Source organism: Peromyscus maniculatus, chromosome 20 (assembly GCF_049852395.1).
Source record: "Peromyscus maniculatus bairdii isolate BWxNUB_F1_BW_parent chromosome 20, HU_Pman_BW_mat_3.1, whole genome shotgun sequence".
NCBI lineage: Eukaryota > Metazoa > Chordata > Mammalia > Rodentia > Cricetidae > Peromyscus > Peromyscus maniculatus.
In genome coordinates this window covers 21,586,769-21,607,483 of record NC_134871.1, presented here as the reverse complement: position 1 = coordinate 21,607,483, position 20,715 = coordinate 21,586,769, and the positions used below count along the sequence as shown (strand labels likewise).

The 20,715-nt window shown below is 40.9% G+C and overlaps 1 protein-coding gene across 2 annotated transcripts in view; it reads left to right on the top strand.

Annotated features, from left to right (window-relative positions):
- The window catches only part of Zfpm2 (zinc finger protein, FOG family member 2), a 440,358-nt gene extending 421,458 nt beyond the window's left edge, over positions 1-18,900 (top strand). For both annotated transcript variants that reach the window (XM_042265076.2, XM_006978719.3), the window contains 3 exons: positions 10,348-10,554; positions 14,121-14,345; positions 15,400-18,900. In XM_042265076.2, coding sequence (XP_042121010.2) covers positions 10,348-10,554; positions 14,121-14,345; positions 15,400-17,891 — 2,924 coding nt within the window. In that variant the 3' untranslated portion in view covers positions 17,892-18,900. The remainder of the gene's footprint in view (positions 1-10,347; positions 10,555-14,120; positions 14,346-15,399) is intronic.
- Positions 18,901-20,715: the final 1,815 nt, after the last annotated feature.

Here is a 20,715-nt window from a genome sequence, read left to right as displayed (position 1 = left end):
TGTCTTACTGGCTCACTGGGTATTTCCATACTCTTTACATATTAAAAGCAAAGGAAACACTCAAAGCAACTTTCAGTGGTCACTTCCTAAGTTCCAAAATGGATCTTCTCCACCAAATTGTCTAAATACTTTGAGCAGTCAGTTCAGCATGAAGAGAAGTTATCTTTCATAGACACTCACTCTATACTGTACAAGTTGCCTAAAGTTCACTCTGTGCCCATCGTACCGGTATGATAAGCATTCTGGGGGTGTTCTTAAAAACACAGACGCTCAAGCTTCACTCCCAGAGCCTTTGATTTGATCCATGAGAGACAGCCTTGAAATCAGCATAGAGTCAACGTTCTCTCCAGGATCTACAGCATAGTCAGGACGGCTCGCCAGCACTTTTGGGGCATGTGGAATCTTGAGACCCCTTTACACATCTGTTTCAACTTGCAACCTAATCAGCAACCTGGTAAAATGTTACTTTAACATGACCACTAATAACTGCTTCATATGAATGAGTTAGTGTGTGAAGTGCTTAAAACTGTTCCTTATACTTGGTATATTCCAATGGGTCAATATTTTAAGGACTTACCTTAGAATTTGGGATCACCTCCACGTCACAAGTTGTGTAGATTTATTTTCCAGACTGCAGCTCTTCTTTTCCCAGCTCTGTACAATCTCTCTGTCTTCTTCCTAACACTATTTTATAAAGTGAACAACTGTATTTCTGCTTCAGAGAACACACTGATGGCACTGTGACTTGGAATGCCTGACGTTTTATGTACAATGTGAGTCAAAAATCCAAGGGGTAAAATCCATTATCCCAAAGCTTTCCCTTCACCCAGTTCTCCTCTTAGCAGTATGACGCTCAAACCTCATGGTGTCACAGTAAAATGGGAATCAATTATAGTCAACACATTACTTTTCTTCTGAAAAATCACTGAGATGCATGCAAAGACCTTAGTACACCACAGATCCATACCATAGTGACTGCAGAATGAGTGTGCAACAATTACTGCCCTTAGCATCTTACCCACAAGAGGATCTTGATAGTTTAAAGGATATCTCTAGTTTATATCGGCCATTTTTTGTGCCAATGTAAAGAAATTTCCAAGATTACACATTAACTATCAAGTTGAGATTGAAACTAGATTTTCTCACCCACCAATTTCTCTTCCCATCTCTGTTTGACATTGAGTACAAATAAATTTCCAATAATTTCTCATACCCACTGTGCTTCATTGTTGGCCACGAATTCCATGGAATGCGGGCATCCTTTCCTGAGTAATGTCGAAGAGAAAACTAGTTTTATCAATTGAGCAAACATTGCATTGTCATACATACACTTGGTACCTTTTTGTGTCCATATGAATATGTCATTAGTGCGAACTATTATATTGAAAATTTGCTTGGTTTAAATCTGAGGGAACCAAGTGTACTTCTTCCTATAAAAGCCCAGGAACATCCATTAAGACTTCTAAACTCTTACCTGTGTAGAGATTTAACAGGGCTGTTCTTCAGCATTGGTAACAGGCAGAAACCTGAAGCCACAAAGTAAGTAATAAATAACTCTAGCAATTTTCAATGGACAAAAGAATCTAAAATGTATGGCAGTGAGAAGAGAATGCTTGCCCAGTCGTCTTCTGCTCTGGTGCATTGAGGACTCTGGCTGCTTGACTTCCCAGGAGGAGTTCCTGAAAGTAGTTTTGTGTGATTCTGTGGCTGGGATGTTATTGGCTCCACCTCAGCCCCAAGAGTGAGTCAGAGGCTTCAGCCCTCTGATGTGGTATTGAATGTCTGAGATTTTTAAGACAGAGGCACAGTGACAGGGCAGTGTGTCAACTGGAGTGTATCTTCAAAGAATTATGAGGGCCCTGGTCTCTCTCTGACTTCCTGTTTGGAAATGCAAACGCATCCTCTTACTTGTAAATTATTATTTGTTCCAGGACCTTCCCGAGAGCCTGGTTCTCATGTTTAGACTTCCAACAAATCCAAGAGTGCTAAGACTTTTCCTCCTTCATGGACCCTGTCTTACTGGCTCACTGGGTATTTCCATACTCTTTACATATTAAAAACAAAGGAAACACTCAAAGCAACTTTCAGTGGTCAATTCCTAAGTTCCAAAATGGATCTTCTCCACCAAATTGTCTAAATACTTTGGTACCTTAATGTCAATCTTTTTGTGTCCATATAAATATGTCATTAGTGAAACTATTATATTGAAAATTTGCTTGGTTTAAATCTGAGGGATCCAAGTGTACTTCTTTCTATAAAAGCCCAGGAACATCCATTAAGACTTCTAAACTCTTACCTGTGTAGAGATTTAACAGGGCTGTTCTTCAGCATTGGTAACAGGCAGAAACCTGAAGCCACAAAGTAAGTAATAAATAACTCTAGCAATTTTCAATGGACAAAAGAATCTAAAATGTATGCCAGTGAGAAGAGAATCGGTAGACTATATTTCCTTTTCTTTGTAAGTACTCTAACTCAGGTATTTCATTAAAGAAACAACAGATTTACATATATGAAAGTGGGAAAAAGAGAAAGTTTTACCTTCTTAATTATTTTTCTATGTTTCCTTTCATGGAAAGATCCTTATAAAGGTCATGTGAATAACTCTAACTAAGGCAAGAAATACAAATGCTCTGTGCTCTTATGAGATCTATTTGAGTGAAGACATAAGACTATAATTTTGTACAGTGTTTTAAACTCTGGTAGAATACACATGCCACAAACTTTGCTATCTTGACCATTTTAGGTGGCATGCACATGGTTATACAGCCATCCATCTCTAGAAATTTTTGTTCTGCAAAACTGAGGCTACGTTCCTTCTAAACACTAATTTTCATTCCCTGCTTTCCTCTTATCAGTAGAAGCTTGTGTTCCTCTTATTGTAAAATCAGACAGTATTTGTTTCTGGTAACTGGCTTTTTTCAGTTAGCATATTGTCCTCAAAGTTTATCACACTGTAGAATAAAGTTCACTTGACTTTTAAGTCAAGAATATTCCATGGTCCATTATGACACAGTTTCCTTATCCATTCATTTGTTGACGGGTACTTATGTTGACTTCATGTTTGAGCTGTTGTGGCAATGTTATTATGCTATGAGGTATGTATTCATGTGTATTCAAATGCCTCTTCAAGATCATACCTTCAGCTCTTTGGGGAATATCTTTTGGGAATAAGTGCAATTATAAATCTCAGGTAATTATATTTTCAATTTTTAAGAATCCCTATCTTGTTTAATTTTATATTACTTCTAACTCTACAAGTGTCCCTGCATCCTAACCAGTGCTTGCTGTTTTCTATTGTTTTAAATAATAGTTCTGCTCCTGTTGTAAAACCAAAGGTAGTACTTTGCATTTACACTGAACACCAGGTTAAATATTCAAAGGACTTAACACTATCTTATGCATCTAATTTGCTTCAGGGCGAATGCAACAACTGCATTGCATGCAGATGCAGACCTGAATTGGCAGCATATGCCAAGTCTAAAACAATTAAGTAGGAAACTGCTCCTCCTCCCTCCTCGAGCCATAGCTGATTGCTAGAGACTAATTCAAGTTCTAATTGGTCAAGATACAGCCCACAGGTATATTTAGCTTCCGTCTTCTTTTTGGAAAGAAGTTAGCTGCTTTCTTGAATCACAGATGCCTTTGCTCACTGTTTTCACTGCTTTGCCTGTTCTGATGGCATTTCTTTTCTCTTGGATTTGGCATAGCAGTGAGAAATGAGAATAATGGATCCAATTAGACCAAATCAACAAATAGTGGTTGACAGGGACTTAACCACTCCCCTCTGCTCAGTCTCTAAGTATTTCCAGGTTCACTTTTTGGTCCTTTGTAATCTGTGCTCTCCACAGGCTACCTCACCAATGCAAAGAGCATCCACAGTCACTTAGAATGTGCTTCTCATACTTCATTTGTTTCTTGTATTTTTGAGACACCTCTGTAGCTCTAACTGGCCTGAAAATCACTGTGTAGACCAGATTGGTCTGGAACTCACCAAGATCCACCTGCCTCTGCTTCCTAAGTGCTGGCATGAGCTATCATCTGGTCTCAGATGTCTTTAATATAAAATATCTTATCGGGGCCTATGGGGGTCCAGCCCCTCGATAGTCCCCTCCCAGGGCCTGGGAAGAATCTACAATCAGCTGATAATTAATCTTTGATGAAAAGAAATGAATCTATGTACACAAAACTCCTTAGTTCATACACCTTATTATTCTATGATAGTTCTCTCTATATACAGCTTCTATTCTGCTCTCATGTCTAGCTCCTTTCTTGCCCGATTTCTCTATATTTATCTACTGTCCCCTCTAGGTTCTATCTGAATTCCTTCATGTAGTTCTGTCCCTTCTAGGTTCTCATCCATCTAGTTCTTTCCCCTATCAGCTCCTCTCCCATCTCCTTCTCTCTCATCTGGCTCTTCCTCATCTTGTTCTTCCCCATCTGGCTCTTCCTCATCTTCCATCTTGTTCCTCTAGTCCTCTCTTCTAGCCCTTCAGTCTAGTTCTTTCCCATCTAAGTTTGTTCCTCTCAAGTTCTTACCCATCTAGTTCTTCCATTCTCTTTTCTCTTCTCCCCCCTGTACCCTGGAAGTCCCGGTATACAAAGGGAGGGTCCGAGCTAAATTGTGTAAAGCTATTACTTAACATCCACCTCTAGGTGGTGTCTCCATGTGGAATTTACCTTAAGTCAGGAGACTGGCATGTGGGCTGTTATCACTGTTAGTCCTCGGGAAGTTGGGCGCCCCCCTAGGCGGCGTCTCCTTGTGGAATTTAAGTCAGGAGACTTGCCTGTGGGCTGTTATCATTGTTATCCTCGGAAGTTGGGCGCCCACCTGGGTGGTGTTTCCTGTAGTCCTTCAAAGTGGCTAAGGGAGATAATTTTCCAGATTATCTCCAGAGAAAGCCTTTCCTGAGGCTGTTCTCCAAATACCTGGAATGTGTATGTCCAGAGAGTGATCAGTCCACACTGTTAGCCCTTCTTAGGGAAAAGTCAATTGGGAAAACTATGAAGGCACACATGATTTTCATAACAGAATACAGCTGATATATAACAAGCCAAGTAACACCAAAAACTCCTTGGGAGTTGGCTTCCTCTGGAGGAATTCCCTGGTTCCTCCAGGTAGTAGTGACTTTGCCATAACCAGCTGAGTTCTTATGATGTATTCCTGCGGCCTGCAGCAACATCTTTATATTTTTTTCAAAGTCACAGCTGCCCCCTACATCCATTCACATAGAGGCTTTTCCAGGATCTGAAACTTTGCCTTTTCAAAATACAATTTATTAAGTACCCTCTCCCTCTCCCCCTCTCTTCCTATCTCTGTGTCTCTGTCTCTGTCTGTCTGTCTGTCTCTCTCTCTCTATTCCCCTCTCCCTCTCTTTTCCCACCCCTCTGGTCCACAATGGGACTCTTGAATCAGGAAGACCAAAGTCACTGACCAAACACACATCTCTTGGAAGTGAACCTTGCTAAGCTTCAGTTTTCTCTACCCTAGGAGGGAACTGTCACCTCATAGAGTAATTGGTAGATTTAAAGCAAATGAAGTACACCAACTACTTTTCATCTCCAGCCCCCAAACACTTGTGACCTGTACCGGTCTGGTGGTGTCGCCATCGCTGTATGTACGTAATTATAAGACTAGCTGTAACTAATCCAGCTTCCTGTCAGGGTAGGGCCATAACCTACCCTGACACCATTTGTGTTCCAAGGCCATTAGCCTTGGTGTCATCTCAAGGCTTCCTTTCTTTCTCTTCTAAGGCTATCCCTCCAGCCCTGACTCTTCTGGGTCTCTTCAATGTGACTCTTTTCTTCCTCATAATTTATATTTATAACTACTGAATTAGTGCAATAACCTCTGAACAGCTGTATGCAGCATATCCTGCCTATAAATTTTTCTCTGGATTACACAGAGGGAAAAATATCTGTTAATAACGTATTTATTCATTAAAACACATGTGTATCTCTCCCCAGCACGAAGCAGATATAATTGAATTCACTTTATACTTAAGGCTTTTATGAGGAACTCTGATAAATGCTGTAACCCTCACCATGGCCACCCTCCAGCTAGCAGTAGGATATCAAACCAACACAAAATTCTTAAAAATGTAGTTTTCTATTTTTCATACAGACACGCTGGTTCCAGGCCACAAGTGCCCCTAGTCCACACCTTTTCCCTCAGACTTTCAAGTCCAGGCTTGTTCCAAAGTCAGGGCCTTCCATCATTTTGTACTTGCTCCCATACTCATTCCAAGTCCACTGATGATGAGCCTGCCTGTCCCTGCCCACACACACACTTGATATTTCACGTCTGCTTATTCCAGATCCAAGAAAATGTTGTGTTGGGTGGCTTGCTGAATTCCCTCAAGAAGGGTCAGCACCCGTAGTGTGACACACATTTTGATTGATTTGTTGGTATATATATATATATATATATATATATATATATATATATATATATATATATATATATATATACCGATTGTGCAGCTGTGCATAATGGTGCACAGCCCAGTCTGACACATAGCAGAGACTTCACCACACTGAATAAGTGATGAATAAATGAATAAATGAATGAATGAGTTAAAGAATGTAATCCTAACCAACTTTCTTGTCAAATCTACAGGGTATATGTTCGGTCTGATTCAGGCTTCCAAATAATACACTCTGAGTCAACCACAAAATGGAAACAAAGTAGTAGCAATGATAAAATATGAAACAACACAGGTACATCTGAAAATGCAGAAGTGTACAACTATCAAGTTGCTTCATCCTTGCTGTCTGGGGGACCAGCCTCCAGCAGCCCAGAGATCAAAGAGAATCCAGGAGTTGGTGTACTGTGACCTTTTGATCTGAGGAAGTTAAGGAAAAAAAGACAGTCACACACTCATTCAATGGTCTCCTTCAGACCTTTTCTTTATTCTTATGTGTTCTGATTCTGTATTCTGTATTCTCTTTTCTTATCTCTATCCAAAAATGTTTCTTCTGTCTCTCTTTTTTCCTTTCAACTCTCTTAATGTTTTCCTCCTAATTCTTTCATTCTTGATATTTCTTTCTATCTTTATTTTACCTTTCTTCTGTATTTTCCCACTAATAGCTTATCTACCCCAACAAAATCTTTTAGGCAATATAGAAATCACAATGTGGTTACATTCTGGTTTTCAAGTGGATGGTTACAATGAATACAAGTAAAAAAAAAATAGCATGTTTTCCATTTCTCTTAACATGATTAAATATTTTACATATTATAGGTAAAAAATAGATTATCCCAAGAACCCACATGCATTTGTACCCAAGCAACTTGTTATAGATTAACAGTTTAGGCAAACAAGGTATTCTTTTACAGGCAGGCTGTGTTTTGCAGTTACAAAGAAAGGATCAATCACTTTATTACCTTGAAAGGTAATCTTATAAGGAATCTTAAAGGAATCACAAACCTAAACTTTCACATATGAGAGACAATCACTCAGCTCTACTTTAAATCTTTAGGGTGCATACCCACTCATCAATAGTTTTCTATATCAGGAGATTGAGGGGAAAAATTGGTACAAGGAATTAATCATCACCTTTGGTCATCAATCAATCCTAGCAAGAAAGCACTTCAGCTAATAATAATCAGGCTGCTTTGTTCTTGTTCCCTGACCTTAAAGAGTTCCTCACTCAACTCTGTGCCTTTCTAAAACTTCAGATTGTCGTCTTGGATTTTTCACTTCAAAGTTATTTAACAAAAACATCTTAGTCTAACTTTAAGTTATTTTCAAAGCTTTGTTTCAGGTTTGATGCACCCTGAAACCTATGAACACATCTCCCAACATTAAGATTAGAAGAATTTAAACTAGCTGGGCTACTGGAACTCAACTGCTATTCTTAATCATTAACCTAAGCCACAGTCTATATGCTCCTCAATAGAAATTCATGTGTTCTAGCTGTGTGACATGTCCTTGTTTTATTTTTTATCATCTAAACTCTATTTAAACTAACGTTATTATTCATTAGCCAGTACAGCTTAATAAGAAATCATCTTCATAATAATCCACAGGTAGAAATGCAGGTAGAACGGGATATTTCCAAGAGATGTTCATACTGCATTAAGGGCAGTGGTGATCCCCCCACATCCATTCACACCATGCCAGATTCCAGAGGAAGACGGCAGCGGCAAACATGTAAAGGCACAGCAAAAGCAACAGACACTCTGGAGTCTGTGGTCTCAGGGCTTTTCTAGCCCAGATTTACCCATCAGGGTCTTGTTCCCTGGTGGATCGACCCCCTGAAAGTCAATTGCCATTAGCTGTTCCTCTGACACAGCCACCAGCACTTAGTAATGTAGATAACCATATTTTTGTTGGGTATTTTGCACCAAATATTTTTCATTTTTACTTTATTGATTGGATGTTTTGGCAGAACACTGTGCATAGGTTTGTTGTCATCTTCCTGTGTTGTTACTGCAGTGACCATGATTAGCTGTTGGTAGATGCTTTCTCCTTGGAACTGAAACCAAACCTGCCTTTCCGTCTGTGAAAGGTAAACCAGAGCTGGATTGACCAAGAATGTGAACCGGATCCGCACTTGAAATCTAGTGGCTCTGTGACCATGCTGCGAAATAAACCCAAACAGCATTGCTGGCTTTTCCATTTCCACCCTTATGCCACAGACTGGCTTAATAAACTGTGTTTCAGAGGAGAGATAAGACACAGCGATTAGCTTGTCTACCACCATAAGCAGTAAGATGTGTGTACATCAGAAAGGGCAGAGCATCTAAATGCAGAGGTTCCCAGAGCAAGAATGGCCCCAGGGGGATAGCACCTCGCGGACTTCTAACTCCCTCTCATTCTCTAATGATGTAATTTTAGCTTCTGAGATTTAGGGAAAAAATTTTTTTTTCAACAACAAAATAAATCTGTTTTATTTCAACTACCATAAACCTGTATGCTTTGAGAAATATTAGCATCAAAATGTGGTTGGGATGGGCACATGCTGCCCTGTGGTGTTTTAATTTAAAACTGGTCATAAATTTGCGAACTATAATCTTTCTTCTCTTCTTTCACAGACACGTGCCCTCCTGGGCTGTGTTCTGTTTGCTTACTTTAAATCTTGGTTAATTGCCCACGATGTTTCTAAAGCATCATCTTCAGTCTTCAGTTCGGCTGCCATGTCATATACTGTTCTTATCTCCATGAGATTTGTACAAGTTGTTTAAAAACCATGATCTCTGAGGCTGGAAAAAATGAAGTGCACTTGAAATGACAGTTATGCTGAAAGATAAGCAGAGCAATACGACTTATCAAAATGGGTACAATTTTTCTTAGTTAATGAGTACAATATACAGCGTTCCAGTACATACAGAATGGGGGGGTGCTTTAAAAAATATCAAGTACACCACATTATTGCAGACATAACTGTGTGGGATATGTATCTAGGCCTGAGAGTAGAGATAACAAAATATAAGTGCTTTGCCTGTCTAAACATGTTAAATAAATGAGCGTTCGCTATCACATTCCAATACATTAGAAGATGTACTTGCATAGTTAATTTTTCTTTTTAATGCACCGCACGTGATCATTTGAAACGCAGACCCAGAGTATATCTCAGTGTTTGAAGACTAGGCTCCTTTCATTTAAACAAATCTTTATTGAAATAAGCCCTTTTGAAAAGAATCTTTGGTGTATCCTCTTTTGCAGGAAGTTCAATCAGGGTAAACGGAGATAAAATAGGGACATCGCAGGGTATTGTGTAAGATCACCCATCAAAGTAGAAAGTACATAGATGGCAGTATGCATAGGGAGGGTCAGATTCCCTGTAATTGCACTTTAACACTCTCGATTTTATAAACTGTTGTTTGCTTGTTTTGCATTTGGGTTATCTGTGCTCACAGTGTATAAAAACTGAGAAAGTGGAAAGACTGAGGGATGGTGGGAGAGGAAGTGGGAGGCAGGCAGGGGGAGACAAACAGATGCTTCATCCATTAGTTAATGAAATAGTAACTTCCAAAGCTTGTCTGGAGCAAATTTTTGCAATCATGTCCCTCCCATGAAGGTTTTCAGGCACTCTACCAATGTACTACCAGGTTAATGATTCAGGCAGAAGCCTGGAAGGCAGGACATTGACAGAACTCCTCAGATTCTATCTATATTTTCCCTAGTTTTCTCCTACTATTAGTTACTAAAAACGTTGCTTAATGCCAGGAGAACATTTGTCCACAGAGCCTGGCTGAAACACACAGCTGCAGTCTGATCAAGCTCCTCTCCCAGTAAATTCACGGAAGCAACCTGAGAAGATGCCTTGACATCAGTCTAGTACACAGCCAGTTCATGCAGTCCATATCAACTCTTTTTCATCTTGTTCCTCTCTTCTTAACAGGGGGTCAGCTTTGGTGCACCACTACGAAGGCCATCTCAGAGGGTGAAGAGCTAATTGCCTTTGTGGTGGATTTTGACTCAAGGCTACAAGCTGCCAGTCAGATGACTCTCACAGAAGGGATGTACCCGGCCCGCCTGCTGGACTCAATTCAGCTGCTTCCTCAGCAAGCTGCCATGGCTTCTATTTTGCCTACAGCTATTGTCAATAGTAAGTGCTGAGTGCTATAGCCCAGCTCTGTGGGGGTGATGGGTATTTATGGGAGAAAAAAAATGCTTACTGACAAGCAGCTGGGAACAGATATTTTCTTCAGTGTGTGGCTGTGTGTGTGTGTGTGTGTGTGTGTGTGTGTGTGTGTGTGTGTGTGTGTGTGTGTGTGATGTCTGCTTCATATGGGAATGCAGGACAAAAATCGTATACATCCAATTATGTCAGATTGTATTCCTAAATGTCACCCACACTAAAAACTGTGATTCTCTACTTGTTGGATAATATTCAGCTGCACTTAGCAAGGACAACCCAGTGGTTTTCTTTTTTTTTTTTTTTTTTTTTTTTGGTTTTTCGAGACAGGGTTTCTCTGTGTAGCTTTGCGCCTTTCCTGGAACTCGCTTTGGAGACCAGGCTGGCCTCGAACTCACAGATATCCGCCTGCCTCTGCCTCCCGAGTGCTGGGATTAAAGGCGTGCGCCACCACCGCCCGGCTCAACCCATTGGTTTTCATTGATGATTCTCCACTATCAAAAGTTGTTAAAGACCATGGAATTTAAAAACTTGGAAAAAAGAATATAAATATAAAAATCAAATGTTATTATATACACTAATGATGTAGAATGTATAGCCTTATGTTGATGTGAAGCTCTGACATACAATTATTATTATTCTATTTGAAAGTAACAAGATTAATTATTAGCCTCAAATAAATGAGTACAAGTACACAGAGCTTTTGTTTTTATCCTCATAGCATGGATGAAAGCCTGGTAGCCTGGGCAAAACAAAATATTTTTTGGTTACAAGGGAAAGAAAGAAAAAAATATATAAGCTTTTAATACTTCACAGAGAACTTTAAAATACACTGTCACAATTCTACCTGGGGAGTCCTACTCTACTAAGATGAAAACCAAACTAGTTTGGATACCTTGAACACATAAAGTGGTACTTCATATGGTAGACAGTCAATGTCTCAAGGAATCTCAGAGTCTGTTTTTGGGGAGATCTGATTTTATTGAGCTCTCTGTGGGAAACTAAAAGGGTGGCAATCCCAGTGCAAGAAAAGAATGATACTAATGCTGGTAATAAAAAATAAATGCTCCTAGTCTTAAAATAGTCTTGAAAATCTTTGAGACCACTAAGGGAAAGAAATCTAGACAGCAATAGTATCTTCATGCTAATATAAAAACATCCAACCATAATTATGATGAAAGAAAATTCACCTGTGATTCTGAAATCACTATGCAACCAACTAATAGGCCAAGGACTTTCAACCTAATCAATTCTTACTTGATTAATTTAATGGAATAGTTTTTTTATTTTCTTTACTTTGATTCTTACTGCGTGGACTGTGAAATACTGTGACCAATTTGGATTTGAGGCAAAAATAATTTTATTTCAAAGGATTTCAAATAAACTTTTTCAATTATGATGCTCAAATGTGTAATATTAATTACGTATAAGAATATACCTGTTTACTTTTGATAGCAAGGAAATAATTAATCTCAAATGACCCAATATAAGCACGGATTATCATTTGCATCCTGAAATCAATCAGTTGATGACTCTGTTGAAGTATTAACTTTGCAGCCTCTTGGACAGTGTAGATGTACTTAACTTGGGAAGACTGGGTTAAATAATAAAGAGACATTGGTACATCATCTTATCTCCCCTCCACTAGAATTTGATCGTTAGTTCCTTCTCATTTCTGATCATGGTTCCATGGAGCCATTTCCTTTGTTTTACCATTAGCTATATAGTCATTGTTCACTAATAATAAGTCTAGTTCTTTCTGAGGAGTTTTAGAACTCTCTTAAGACCCCCCCCCATGTCCCTCTGTACTTATCTCAGGTCTAATGTAACCCTATGTTTCCCAAAACCCTTTGGATAGCATTCAAAAGCCCTGTGTCTATAATATAGGAACTAGGCTGGATCATTCCACGCTGCCTAAATCTGCAAAATACTGATCTATGTCATCTATAAATTTCTGTTTCCCTCATAGAATCCCAATCTCTGTGTCACTTTTTCATCCAGACAGTATGGAAGTAGGGTTAAGGCTAGATTCCAATCTCAATGCAACCCTTTATACCAGTGGTTCTCAACCTGTGGGTCACAAACCCCTTGACAAACCTCTATCTCTAAAAATATTTACATTATGATTTTTTTTTGGTTTTTCAAGACAGGGTTTCTCTGTGTAGCTTTGCGCCTTTCCTGGAACTCACTTGGTAGCCCAGGCTGGCCTCGAACTCACAGAGATCCGCCTGCCTCTGCCTCCCGAGTGCTGGGATTAAAGGCATGCGCCACCACCGCCCGGCGACATTATGATTCTTAACAGTAGCAAAATTATGGTTATGAAGTAGCAAGGAAAATAATTTTGTGGTTGGGGGTCACCACAACCTGAGAAACTGTATTAAGGAATCACAGCATTAGGAATGTTGAGAACCATTGCTTTACAGGGTCATATACAAGGTAGTCAACTATGTTTTCCTCAACTATGCCTATGTGAGGAGGAAAAATACACATCTGAAGAAATTTTCTGTCAGTGATGTGAAAATCACACACCACAGCATGACTTCTTAAACTCGATATCACTGAGGCTGTCATTCAAGCCTCATTATATTTCACTTAAATCATTGCACCTCCCTTCTACCATTCAAGAATATTTCTTCTGCATTTACTACCTTCAAAACCACTCTGCTCTTGTGTTAGGCTCTGATTCCATCACTGAGACCAAAGGAAAGCCTCTCCAAAGAGTCTGCAAGATGTTTCATAATCTGTCCTGCCCTTTGCCTCAACAGTAGTCTCACAGGACCGCTCAGCCTTCAGCCAGGTCCTCCCAAGCTCCTGTGGCTTCCTCTGCACTGTGACTCATCAAATGACAGAAAATCTTATCTCCACCTGAATAAGTTCATCTCACCTTCCACATCAGATCTAAGGAACAGCATTACCATCCCTCTAACCGCCTATCTGACTGGCTCCTCCCTCCCTCCCATCCCCCAGAAGCCCAGTGGGTACCACTGTCTAGGTCCCAGATTATCTTTCAGGCTCCTCCATCAGAGAGCTGTAAAGATGCCGTCCAATCACTCACTACCAACTCAGAATGTAAACTCTTCTACCCGAGAAGTCCTTTCCTTTTGTTTTACACCAAATCCAACACAGAATTTGGCATCTTTTAGGCATGCTGTAATTAATGAATGATGTCAGGAATGGACACTCAGGGTATCTTAGTCTAACAACTGCATTCATACCATTTAACTAATCAGATAAACCAGTTCTCATTTGCTATTATAAATGCATGTTTTTTTCTAAACCATAAGTATAAAATGAAATAATATTGGCATCTCCTACAGTATTACTTTCTAAACATTCTGTGGGAAGTCAAATTAGAGAGTACCATTTCTTTTAAGAGCCTGGTCCTGATCTACCAAACACTCAAGATCATACTCATCAATGCTTAATTACCCAACTCAGCACCTGGGAGCAGACTGAGAAAGATGGAAGCCAATGTGACTTTACCCTTATTCCACTCCCCCGGACAGCAGCTAATATGTCTCTGGTTTTTGCTGCAGAGGATATATTCCCTTGCAAATCCTGTGGCATCTGGTACCGGAGCGAGCGGAACCTGCAAGCACATTTGATGTACTACTGTAGTGGGAGGCAAAGAGAAGCCGCTCCAGTGTCTGAAGAAAATGAAGATAATTCTCATCAGATTTCCAGCCTGTGCCCCTTCCCACAATGCACCAAGAGCTTTTCCAACGCCCGAGCTCTAGAAATGCACCTGAACTCACACAGTGGTAAGGGCCTCTAATGTTTCTGCAGTGGCTGCGGGATACTCTACTCTTCCTACACATACATACATGCATACATGTATCTTATCTATTATATATGCAGATAGATGATAGATAGATGGATGGATGGACGGATGGACAGATGGACAGACAGACAGAAAGACAGATAGATAGATGGATGGATGGGTGAGTGGGTAGCTAAGTAGGTAGGTAGGTAGATAAATATTTTATTGGATCAAGCAGTGTTCCCATCTACTGTTTAGATGCAGCACATTTTAGCTAAAGGACTTGACCATGATTTCCTCTGCATCTACTGCAGTGTTGAAACTGTGAGCCAAATCATTACATTCATTTTCCTCTTCAGCAAAACAGCATTATTTCTATTCCCTTTGTTTAATATCATTCATTTTCATTGTTTTACATGTCAAGACATCTTTGGGGGGATCAAACTGATCATGTTGTTTTCCATGTGCTAAGGAAGAAATAGTAGGTACATTTAAAAAGGAGTTGCTGTGTGGTTAAATCGATTTTGGTAGATTCCATTAAAAATCTCTCAGTTTCCAGACTATGTGTGGTTAAAGCTTAACTGAATTTTATCATATGAAAGTACTCTTGATTCCTTAAGAAAAACAGCAAGTTGGGAGTTATTCCCACCTATACTTGAAATGTATCCCAGCTATAGTTAGCCTAATTTCATAGCATCCCCATTCTTATAATTTAAAAATGTATAGAATTATATTAAATTTCAACATTTTTAGATATTTTTCTAATTCTTAAATATTTTATTTTATTTGTATTTGAGGCAGGGTCATTCTACATAGCCTTGGCTGTGCTGGTACTCATTATATAGATCAGGCTGGCCCACCTATACCATAACACTCACAAAGAGACTTAGGAAATTACTGTTACAGATGTCGCTAAAATGTCAGTATCACAGACAAGGATCTGAAGGACTTCTGGGTCTGTTGGGTTGAAGACACAAGCTCACTAGCAAAGGTTCCCATCACTGGGAAGCAGACAGGTGTGGTTCTCAGCTTTTCCACTTTGTGTGTCTTTCCAGGAGTGAAAATGGAAGAGTTCCTGCCCCCGGGGGCGAGTTTAAAATGCACGGTCTGTAGCTACACTGCTGATTCCGTGATCAACTTCCACCAACACCTTTTCTCCCACCTCACTCAAGCCGCCTTCCGATGCAACCACTGCCATTTCGGCTTCCAGACTCAGCGGGAGCTGCTGCAGCACCAGGACCTCCATGTCCCCAGTGGCAAGCTGCCCAGAGAAGGCGACATGGAGCACTCTCCGAGTGGAACCGAAGACAGCCTACAGCCAGCCACAGACTTGTTGGCCAGAAGCGACCTCTCCCAGACCCAGAAGGCCATGCAGACTAAAGACGCAAGCTCAGACACGGAACTGGACAAGTGTGAGAAAAAGACCCAGCTCTTTCTCACCAACCAGAGACCAGAGATCCAGCCTGCAGCAAACAAGCAAAGCTTTTCTTACACAAAAATAAAGTCTGAGCCCTCCAGCCCGAGACTTGCTTCATCTCCAGTGCAACCCAACATCGGGCCGTCTTTCCCTGTGGGACCTTTCCTGTCTCAGTTCGCTTTCCCCCAAGATATCACCATGGTTCCTCAGGCTTCAGAGATCTTAGCCAAGATGTCCGAGCTGGTGCATCGGCGACTGAGGCACGGGAGTAGCAGCTACCCTCCCGTAATTTACAGCCCTCTGATGCCCAAAGGGGCTACATGCTTTGAGTGTAACATAACATTCAATAATTTGGATAACTATCTAGTTCATAAAAAACACTACTGCAGCAGCCGATGGCAGCAGATGGCCAAGTCCCCCGAGTTTCCGGGGGTTTCAGAAAAGATGCCTGAAGCTGTGAGTCCCAACACCGGCCAGGCTTCCATTAACCTCCTCACCCCAGCTGCTCACGCTTCAGACCCAGAGACTCCACTTCTTCAAACATCCTGCATCAACTCTTCCACCGTTTTAGATTTGATTGGGCCAAATGGAAAAGGCCATGAGAAGGACTTTTCCACCCAAGCCAAAAAGCTGTCCTCCTCCAACAGCAACGATGACAAAATGAACGGAAAGCCAGTTGATGTGAAAAATCCCAACGGTCCCTTAGTGGATGGGGAAAGTGACCCCAATAAGACTACCTGTGAAGCTTGTAACATCACCTTCAGCAGGCACGAAACGTACATGGTCCACAAACAGTATTACTGTGCAACACGCCATGACCCTCCGCTCAAGAGGTCTGCTTCCAACAAAGTGCCAGCCATGCAGAGAACCATGCGCACACGCAAGCGAAGAAAGATGTACGAGATGTGCCTACCTGAGCAGGAGCAAAGGCCGCCCCTGGTCCAGCAGAGATTTCTTGATGTAGCCAACCTCAGCAATCCTTGTAGCTCTACTCAAGAGCCCACGGAAGGGCTTGGAGAATGCTACCATCCGAGATGCGACATCTTCCCAGGAATTGTCTCAAAGCACCTGGAAACTTCATTGGCCATGAACAAATGTGTTCCGGTTCCCAAATGTGACACGACCCACTCCAGTGTTTCCTGCTTGGAAATGGACGTACCCATAGATCTCAGCAAAAAGTGTTTATCGCAGTCTGAGCGGACGACCGCATCTCCCAAAAGGCTGCTAGACTACCACGAGTGCACCGTGTGCAAAATCAGCTTCAATAAGGTCGAGAACTACCTGGCCCACAAGCAGAATTTCTGCCCTGTCACGGCGCATCAGCGTAACGACCTGAGTCAGCTTGATGGCAAAGTGTTTCCAAATCCAGAAAGCGAACGGAACAGCCCTGACGTCAGCTTTGACAGAAACATGATCAAATGTGAGAAGAATGGGAATCCGAAGCAGTCTTCTCCCAACGGAAATTTGTTTTCGTCCCATTTAGCAACTTTACAAGGTCTGAAAGTCTTCAGCGAAGCCGCTCAGCTCATTGCTACAAAAGAAGAAAACAAACATTTGTTTCTTCCCCAATGCCTTTACCCTGGAGCAATAAAGAAGACGAAAGGAGCAGACCAGCTTTCTCCATACTATGGCATAAAGCCAAGCGATTATATCTCCGGTTCTCTCGTCATCCACAACACCGACGTAGAACAAAGCACAAACGCAGAAAATGAGTCTCCTAAAGGCCAGGCCTCCTCAAATGGCTGTGCCGTGCCCAAGAAAGATTCTCTGCCATTGTTGCCCAAAAACAGAGGCATGGTCATAGTGAATGGTGGACTGAAGCAAGATGAAAGGCCTCCGGCCAACCCACAGCAAGAGAACATTTCCCAGAATGCCCAGCATGATGAGGACCACAAATCTCCCTCGTGGATCTCTGAAAACCCATTAGCTGCCAATGAGAACGTCTCCCCAGGAATTCCCTCCGCAGAAGAACAGTTGTCTAGTATAGGGAAAGGGGTGAATGGTTCCACCCAGGCTCCCAGCAGTGGGAAGTACTGCCGGCTATGCGACATCCAGTTCAACAACCTTTCAAACTTTATAACTCACAAGAAGTTCTATTGCTCATCACATGCAGCAGAACATGTCAAATGAACTGAGTTCAATAAAGAAAGCAGTCACCTTTGGTACCAGTGTTTAGTATGTTCTTCTAAACAGTCCAGAAAACAAAGCAGCTGTTTGAATTACATCTGGCAATCAGGAGACATTCGCGATGACTGAGTGGAAGACTTAAGGTGTAATTTCATTACAGACCATATTAGTAAAGTGTATTATTGGTGCCATTTTCAAAAAAAAATTAATTTATTTTACCAGCAGTATTCATAGCTGTGGTTATGTTATTTTTTATTTAAAAACTTTATATTAAAGTCATTTGTAATGTTATTGTATAGTTATTGTGTAGCACATATGGTTTGCACTGTATAGTAGCTTTTAAAGAAAATAGTCACAAACAATACAGAAAAGCATTTTAGAAATAGCTTCAAAAGCACTTGTGTATCCTGATTTTTTTCTTATATGCTGTTGCAGATACACGTATATGCTAAAATATAACCTGCAAACATGTTCTAAATACACATGCTGTAAGTTCGCCTTAAGATTTTAATTCTTGGATAATCAGGCTCCATGTGCACTTTATATTTTAGCAAATACAGTCTCTTTGTCACTAGGCTTTGCATTCGTATGTAGCCGTATATTTCTGTCCATTTTCTCAAACTTAAACATGTATGTTCAATGAAGATGGCATTTTTCTTTCTTGTATAGTACTTGTATTTTCTTTCGTTGATGCAGCCCTGTCTCAATTTTTAAACCTTTGCTGTTAAATGCAATACTTTATAAAGGATGAACAAAATTACTGGAAGCAGTATTGTAAGTAATGGAGTAGTATTAATCAGTTTTATCTTTTGAAAGGCACAGTCTAAAATGAAACCCTAAACTTGATGCTGCAAGTATGAATTTAATTCATATATAAGATCTATTTAAATATAAGAGTAGCAATACTGCACCTGGTGATCACAAAGATAATGTTCTACTTCTGATAGAAATAATTTCTCAACAAATGTTGTTACTATGCATGTACATGGATGGAATAAAATTCCAAATTGTTGGAGAAATTTGATGTCCTGGGCTTTTTTCCCCCCTTAAGCACGGGAAAAAAAAAAGGATCAGGCTCTAACTGTGTCACCCACTAAATAGCACGTCCTCGTCAGTTATATGGTCATTTGCATTGCCAACTTCCTTTCCAAAATGGCCCAGGAACTGAGTTTTTCATTCCCTCTCTTTTATCCAGCTGTTCTCGATTATACTCAAGGCGTACAACAGAGGATACCTCCCTGCGGCTACAGCAGCAGCCATGGCAGCAAACAGAGATCCCAGGCTTCCTCTTAACACAGAGGCTCTCAACCTTCCTAACGCTGCAGCCCTTTAATACAGCTCCTTGTGGTTGCGGTGACCCCAGGCATAAAATCATTTTTCCTTGCTACTTTGTAACTGTAATTTTGCTACTGTTATGAATCGTTATGTAAATGTCTGTGTTTTCCAATGTTCTTAGGTAACCCCTGGGAAAGGGTAGTTTGACCCTAAGGGGTGGTGATCCACAGGTTGAGAAGCACTGTCTTTTTTTTTCTTTTTTTAAATTTTATTTTTTAATTTAATTTAATTTTACATATCAGCCACGGATTCCCTTGTTCTTCCCCCTCCCACCCACCTCTGCCCCCCCAGCCTACCCCCCATTTCCATCTCCTCCATGGCAAAGAGGATTGAGTTCAAGTTGGTAGATTCAGTCCAGGCAGGTCCAGTCCCCTCCTCCCAGGCTGAGCCAAGTGTCCCTGTATAAGTCCCAGGTTCCAAACAGCCAGCACATGCACTGAGGACAGGTCCCAGTCCCACTGCCTGGGTGCCTCCCAAACAGATCAAGCCAATCAACTGTCTCACTTATCCAGAGGGCCTGATCCAGTTGGGTGCTCCTCTGCTATTGGTTCATAGTTCATGTGTTTCCATTCGTTTGACTATTTGTCCTTGTGCTTTTTCCAACAATTCTCGCTCATACAAACCCTCCTCTTTCTTGCCAGTTGGACTCCTGGAGCTCCACCTGGGGCCTGGCCGTGGATCTCTGCGTCCGGTTCCTTCAGTCATTGAATGAGGGAGAAACACTGTCTTATCAGATTCTGATTTGACAGATTTTAGTATTCTGTAATAGATTTAAACACTATAGAAAAATCTAAAAAGAAATAAGTATAAACCATATGTCTTTTTACCACTGTTACTCAGAATGCTCAGCTAATGTTTATAATCTGAACTGAGTTTAAAAAAATAATATTCGGGCCGGGCGTTGGTGGCGCACGCCTTTAATCCCAGCACTTGGGAGGCAGAGCCAGGCGGATCTCTGTGAGTTCGAGGCCAGCCTGGGCTACCAAGTGAGCTCCAGGAAAGGCGCAAAGCTACACAGAGAAACCCTGTCTCGAAAAACCAAAAAAAAAAAATAATAATATTCAACATATATGTTTAGTGTTGTAATTAAAACCAAAAGGTAAGTCACTGTAGGAACTGTTAGGAAGATTGGATCCTTTTACATTTCCCAGCAGTACTTAAAGTTTCAGATTTTTAAGTACCCAAAGTCACAAAGCTAATGAGAAAGAAGCAGAAACCTGGGACGTATTCTCAACTGTATGTGCATCCACGTCATACTGTAAATGCAGAGGCGAATGATGATATTGAGTCCAGTGTTGTTTGGTTTGTGTGACTTAAAGGAAAGGCAGTCTTTATAAAGGAGACTATTTCAGTGACGTCACCTCCTCTGGCTGAAGCTCTAGAGTTTGACTGACCGGCTGTGGAGATTTCCAGAATGTGTGATGCCTTCAGAGACCACAGCCCTTGGAAGTATGACCACCCTGTCTAGTGATAACATTTGCTCCTATATGCC